Here is a 6,569-nt window from a genome sequence, read left to right as displayed (position 1 = left end):
TTGAGGCAGGGTCTCACTAAGCTACTGTTCTTGTTTGCTGTCTGTTGCTGTGATCAACACCGTGACCAAAGCAAGCTGGGCAGGAAAGGGTTTATTTCATCTTATAAGTCACAGTCCATCAGTGAGGGAAGACAGGGCAGGAACTCAAGGCAGGAACCTGGAGCAGAAACCACGGAGGAACACTGCTCACTGGCCTGTTCCCAGACTCACGTTCAGGTGCCTTAGACAGCCGAGGCCCACCTGCCAGGGATGACACACCTCACAGTGGACTGGGCCTTCCTACACCAAATAGAAATCAAGGAAATGACCCACAGAAGCACCCAGAGGCCAGCCTGATACAATTTTCCATTTACGGTTCCCTCTTCCTAGGTTTGTCAAGTTGACCACCAAGATGAGCCGTCACAATTTCCCAGGCAGGTCTTGATTTTGCAATCCTCTTGCCTCAGTCTCCCAAGTGGCTGAGATGACAGGCCTGTCCCAGCTCTGCTCTTGATGCCTGACAGCAGCCAGCTGGGCCTGCTCTCTGGCTGTGCTACGGAGTCAGGAGGATGTTGTCCACTGTGGTTCAGCCATCGAGAGCCCCTGAGCCACTCAAGCCTCACATCTAGTTGAGCCTCTAATATCCTCACCATTTTAGCCTGCACTAAAGAGAGGGATTGTCCACTGTGGTTCAGCCATCGAGAGCCCCTGAGCCACTCAAGCCTCACACCTAGTTGAGCCTCTAATATCCTCACCATTTTAGCCTGCACTAAAGAGAGGGGTATGGATAGCTGAAGAAGGTCACCCCACATTCTACAGCTAGGAGAATGCTGATGGGCGGGGGGAGACAGTTACCTGCCCCTGATCAGTGACTGACCCACCTCATTTCTGAGGGCACTGTAACCATGGGGAGGGGCCTTGGCAGTGGCTGTCATGACATCATGTGCCTGGGGAAGGTTCTCCCTAAGATGCACATTCCCTGGCTTCCTTCACAGAGATGTAGCTCTCTGCCTGACCTTCCCAGCATCCTTGCAGGGAACATGTGACTAGGTCCTCAACAAAGACCTCCCTCCAGGGTCTCACTGATCCAGCTCTGATCCCAACCCTTCCTAACCACAGGCTCCCCCAGGTTCCGTGGGCCAGAGCTGCAGTTGTGAGGCACAGGGCTTAGACGGTCATGTCCACGAGGCCTCCCTGGGAAGCCTCTCTCACAGCCCCCAGCTCGCCCTCATCCCCCAGCGCCCGCTGGAGCACCAGCCGGAAGGGCTCCTGCAGCCTCTGGCCGGGGGTGCTGCCCAGGCAGAAGTAGATAGCCGGCTTGGCCGCACTGTGCACGCCGGCCATGAAGAAACTGAAATGGTAAAAATAGCGGGGGATGTGCCAGTGCAAGCTCTTAGACAGCCAGAAGATGCCGAAGGGCAAGCCACAGAAGAGGAAGAGGAGGACGGCCAGCAGGACCAGGGCAGGGAAACCCCGGGGTTGGGGCCTCTGCGGGCTGCGTTCCACTCGCAGCAGCAGCAGCAGGCTGGTCACACACATGACACAGCACAGGGCGGCCAGCAGGGCCGCCACCACCAGCCACAGCGTCCTGCACAGGCGGTGGCTGGGTGCTCCGAAGAACTGGGTGCAGGCGCCGCTGAGCAGCAGCTCCAGCAGCAAGCAGAGCACCCAGGTGAGCGCACACACGCAGGTGGTCAGGTAGCGCGGCCGGCTGCACAGGTACCACGCGGGGAAGAGGGTGGCCAGGCATTGCTCCGTGCTGATGGCCGCTAGGAGGCTGAGGCCCACGATGTAGCAGAAGAAACGCAGCATGGCCAGGCTGACGTGGACGAACTCGGGGAAGTTCAGTTGGTCGTGCAGCAGGTCAGGGATGACGGCCACCATGTGGCAGCTGAGGAAGATGAGGTCAGCGCAGGCCACGTCCAGGAGGTAGATGGAGAAGGGGTTCCTGTAGACATTCTGGCTGAGTAGCCAGAGGACTACTGCGTTGCCCAGCAACCCACCCAGGCTGAGGAGCTCAGTGAGTGACAGGATGGTCAGGTCGAACGCCATGTCCTCCTGGGACACTGAATGTTGTCTGTTGTCTCTCAGTTCCATCGTGGGCCAAGAGTGAGGGCAGATCCTGTGGGCTGCCGGGGAGCTGCACTTTCTCACTTCTGACAGCCCTGTGGACACAATGACACCAGCTCAGGGTCCTGTGCCTCACCCTGCCCACTTTGGAGGACAAGGGTAACCAGGGGTCGGCATGTGAAAGCGATAGAGACTCATTGAATGAGGTGCCCACCTCCCGTTTCTGCCCCATTATCTGACCTAACCTTCTCTCCCTGTCTAAGGCTGGGTAGAAACATTCCCACCAGAGTCTCTCTGAGTCCAATCCCAGAGGGCTGCTAAGGCTGGGGGCCTGCTAAGGCTGGGGGGCTGCTAATGGTGTCTGTTCAGTGCCAGCAGGGCTGGGACACAAGAAGGGAGGAGACCCTAGTAGCCCTGCTTTATTTAGCAGGGTCTCCCTGTAGCCTCAACTGGCTTCTGGCTTGGAACTATGTAGCCCATGCTGGCCTTGGAGATCTGCCTGCCTTTGTCTTTGGAGTGCTAGGATTTTTAATCCTCTGGATTAAAGAATCCTCTGGCCCCTCCTTTTTCTTTCTTTCTTTCTTTCTTTTTTTTTTTTTTTTTAAAGATTTTAATTTTTATGTGTTTGTAAGTTTGCCACATGCATGCCTGGTGCCCATGGAGGCCAGAAGAAGACGTCAGATCCCCTGGACCTGGAGTTCAGATGGGTGTTATCTGCTATGTATGTGCTGGGAACCAAACCCAGGTCCTCTGTGCTTAACTGCTGGGCCATCTCTCTGGCACCCACCTCTGACACCCATGGCTCCCTTTGAGCATCAAAATAGTCTGCTTTAAAGACCAAGACAGAACTTGAGTATAGAGATTAGAGGATATGCAGACGTCCCCTGTGTTTGTCATCAGCATAAGCCTTCCAGGCTTTTCTGGAACATTCCATCACTGTATTGGTAGTGGGATCTGGAGCCTCCAGCCTAATTCCTTGCAGGCAAAGTAGGCAAAAGACTCCTCCCTCTCCACTTCCCTGTGTGGTAACAGCATTCCAGCCCTCTAGGGACTTTGGAGGCCCATCCTTCTCACATGTCACTCACCTGTCCCTATGCCTCCCTGGAGGCAAAGAGGATCTGTCTGAAGGTGATGGTGGCTGGATCTCACCCCCTGCCTGCCTGGCCTGAGGAAGTGGTTCACTGGGGCCTTCATGCTGGGGGGTGGGGCCTCCAGAGGCATCAGAGCCCTGACCTAACCTGACCTGCAGCTGTACCACGAAGCCAGCTGGCCACCAGACCTCACTGGAGACCCCAGATCTCAGCAAGAGGCTGGCTGTCACCTGATGCCATCCCACTAGCATGGTCCCCTGTCTCCTCCTTCCACCTGTGGCTGTCTGTCCCCTCCCTCCACCTGTAGTTGTCTGTCCCCTCCCCCCACCTGTGGTCATCTGTCCCCATCAGAGCCCTCAGCTCTCTCATGCTTTGGAGAGATGGAACAAGGCCTTCTGGTCTCCCCAGAGGCTGCTGTTGTCTTCCCCCTGCCTCTGGCTGGTCCTCTGGCTTCTGGGGTGGGGTGGGGTGGATAGTGTTAAGCCTTGGGTGGAGATGAAGGGTCCCACTTCTGGCTGTGCTCCATCTCAGCTCCTGAGGTCTGAGGTCTGCTTGAGTGGCAGTGGGCAGAGGTGTGGTGAGTTGAGTCTAGGTACTGATGCTGGGCTCTCTTAGTACTGTCTTCCCATGTGGTCCTGGGATCACACTCGACAGGAGACTGAGTGGGGCTCTGGGCACCCTGATGTCACAGGTGGGATGGGCCAAAGCTTCTAGGAAGCTTGGGCCAGTTGCCACAGCCATGGGGGTCGGGAGGTGGGGAGAACAGCTAAAGATGAGTCTACTGACAGGACACCCCTCCCAGTTACTCAGTCCTGTTCATTTGCAGATGCACTGAGCTGCTCCCAGGATGCAGGGAGGCTCTGAGGCTCCCACATGCAGCTCTGCAACCCCCTTTTCTCTTCCCTCCCCTCCTCTTCCCTCCCCTCCCCTCCTTTCCTGGGAACGCTTCCTCTATCGCCTCTGCACCTGAAAGGCCCTGTGTACCAAAAGCCCCACTGCCAGCTAGGGACAGGAGGTGGGGCAGACACAGTCCCACACGCCCCAGGGAAAACCTGGAGCAGAATCGGGGAGAGAGGGGAGGGGGAGGGGGAAGGAGGAGGCAAATGGCCAGAACCGGAGAACAACTCGGGGGTGGAGGGTCAGTGATGTGCCGGTGAGGCTGAGTCAGGCCTGGCTGGTGTCTCTCTCCCACTAGGGCCCTGTGTTGGGGTTGTGTGTAGGACTACCTGCCCAGCCTGTGGTTGGGAGGGGCTCGGGGGTTCCACGGTTGCTGCGGAAGAGCTGGGTGGTCCGTGAGGGGGGAGGGAAGGAGGAGAATGAAGGAGAGCTGGGAAGTCGGCTCAGCAATCTCCCACCACCCAGAAACTCAGAAGGGCTGGAAGGGGGCATAGATGTGGTCAGCCATCTGCAGAGACTGGCTTTGGGCACACCCAGCCCTGGTTTTACTCCTGCCAGGGGTAGTGAGGATTGAGGACCAGTGCCTAGGCTGTCTCCTTGAACAGCGCCCATCCCCCTCCTCCTCACAGGATACAATGCGGGGGAGCTGTTAAGTGGTGGGACTGGAGACTCAGGGGGTGGGGTGGGGGTGTGTCATTCAATTAAGCTGGTCTTCTAGAGCCGGTTCAGCCCAAGCCTGAGAGTGGAGGATGGGCCAGGGGCAGTCTAGGAAGCTGCCCCTCCCCCACCTGGCCACCCAGAAGGACACCAAGCTCCGGGATTGTCCCAGAGCCCCACCCTGACCAGTAACCCCCCATTACTCACCGTTCTGGTCATGTCTGCTCCTCCCTGGGACTCAGTGGAGCTGTCTTGGCCAGACCGAGGCTCCAGCCGCTGCTGCCAGAGCCGCGGGCACTGCGACTCAGCGTCAGCAGGCTCATCCGTGTCACATGGTGTAGGCTGGGATGGGGCTGGTCAGGAAGGAGCCTCTGGGGACCTTGTTCCTCTGCTGGGCTCTGCCCCTGCCCAGGTGTGGGCAGCAAGAGAAAGCTGGCTCCCTCCCTACAGCCTTCCTGGCAGGCCTGGCACTCAGAGGAAGTCAGGATAGCCCAGGGGAGCACGGCTAAGCAGTGGCCCGCCCAGCAGTGACCTCACAGGCACTCTGGTCTAGACAGAGACCCCCACCCACCCACCCAGGAGCCTTTTAGGCACCACTTCTCTCCACTGATGACACAGAAGAGCCACCATGTGCCAGGCCATCAGAGACACAACAAAAGCATGCGTATTTCTGTAGAGTGTGGCCGCTGCCAGCCTGGAACTCCAGGCAGCAGGACCTTGGGAGCCCGGACTGCGGCAGAGGCCAGGAGGCAGAGGCCAGGAGGACGGCTGGTGTCAAGGAACTATGGTACAGTCTTTAGTACAGAAGGGGCCAGAGACTCCTCACAGGGAGGAGTGCACAAGAATTCGGGGCTCTTGGCCTGCCCGAAGGGAGAAATCCTCTTAAAACTGCAGCCGCTGGTGTTCAGTGCTCAGGCAGGTGGCTGTGGTATGTGTGAGAAACAATACACGTGTGTTCTGGAAATCATGGTGTCTCCTGACTGCTGGCATCTGATTCCCACTGGTGCCACCTGTCAGGATGTGTTCTCCAGGCTTCCCACTCTGTCTTACCTGGCCCTGGCAAGCTGCACCTTCTACAAAGCACCTCCAGTTTTGCTGGCCTTTCCCTGGGAGGCCGTGCCAGCAGGGGGCACCAGAGGGGTGCAGGGCAAAAGTGGACAAGGGTCCTAGCCCTCCAGGGTTTCTGCGTTATGTGTTTTGTTTCTTCAATTGCAACAAGGTCTCATTTAGTCCAGGGTCCTAGTCTGCTTCTCGTTGTGACGAAACACCACGAAGCCAGCATAGGGAGGAAAGGGTTTAGATCACTTTATAGCTTACAGACCATCATGGAAGTGTTAAGGTTCAGATAGCCCCACCCCCTCACCAACAGGGTCTCATGGACTTCTCAAGCTCCTGAGAAAAGGGAACCGAGCTGATAAGCACCCTGGTCTTTGAAGTCTAGAGAAGCAGACTTTTCTCCACTGTTTGGCCAACACAGCAGGCTTCCCCTTTGATCTCTAAAGAGGACAGGTTTTAACAGTCCCGCTCTCCCACTCCCCGCCCAACTTTAAAAAAAATAAATACATCTTCCCGCCTTCTGCAGGAAGCAGAAGCCTCCCTTTTTAAAGACCCCAGCTCAAGACCCAGGCAGACATTTTCCCTGCTCTGAAGGGAATCTATCCCATGTGTTCCTTTGCTAATAAACTCTGCTTGCTCCTAATCAACCCTATTGTCATAGGGCTACTTTTTATCTAACAGGAAGGACATCAGGGCGGGAGCTCAAGGCAGGAACTGAAGCAGAGACCATGGAGGAATGATGTTTACTGACTTACTTGCTTCCCCTGACTTGCTCAATTACTTTTTTTTTTTTTTTCTGAGACAGGGTCTCCCGGTAGC

At 56.7% G+C, this 6,569-nt stretch overlaps 1 protein-coding gene across 1 annotated transcript; it reads right to left on the bottom strand.

Annotated features, from left to right (window-relative positions):
- Nucleotides 1-668: 668 nt before the first annotated feature.
- On the bottom strand, nt 669-5,165 carry Mrgpre (MAS related GPR family member E). The gene is made up of 2 exons (XM_008839174.3): nt 4,902-5,165; nt 669-2,144 (listed from the first exon to the last, which is right to left on the bottom strand). Exon 2 carries the CDS (start codon nt 2,074-2,076, stop codon nt 1,147-1,149), a length of 930 nt encoding a protein of 309 aa, XP_008837396.1. The 5' UTR covers nt 2,077-2,144; nt 4,902-5,165; the 3' UTR covers nt 669-1,146.
- Between the last annotated feature and the right edge of the window lie 1,404 nt (nt 5,166-6,569).

Source organism: Nannospalax galili, unplaced genomic scaffold (assembly GCF_000622305.1).
Source record: "Nannospalax galili isolate Female #2095 unplaced genomic scaffold, S.galili_v1.0 scaffold1639, whole genome shotgun sequence".
NCBI classification, from domain to species: domain Eukaryota; kingdom Metazoa; phylum Chordata; class Mammalia; order Rodentia; family Spalacidae; genus Nannospalax; species Nannospalax galili.
This window is presented reverse-complemented; position numbering and strand designations above follow the sequence as displayed.

What these genes read in the sequence shown, in the direction of transcription:
- Mrgpre (XM_008839174.3), bottom strand. Translation starts at nt 2,076, where the DNA reads ATGGAACTGAGAGACAACAGACAACATTCAGTGTCCCAGGAGGACATG.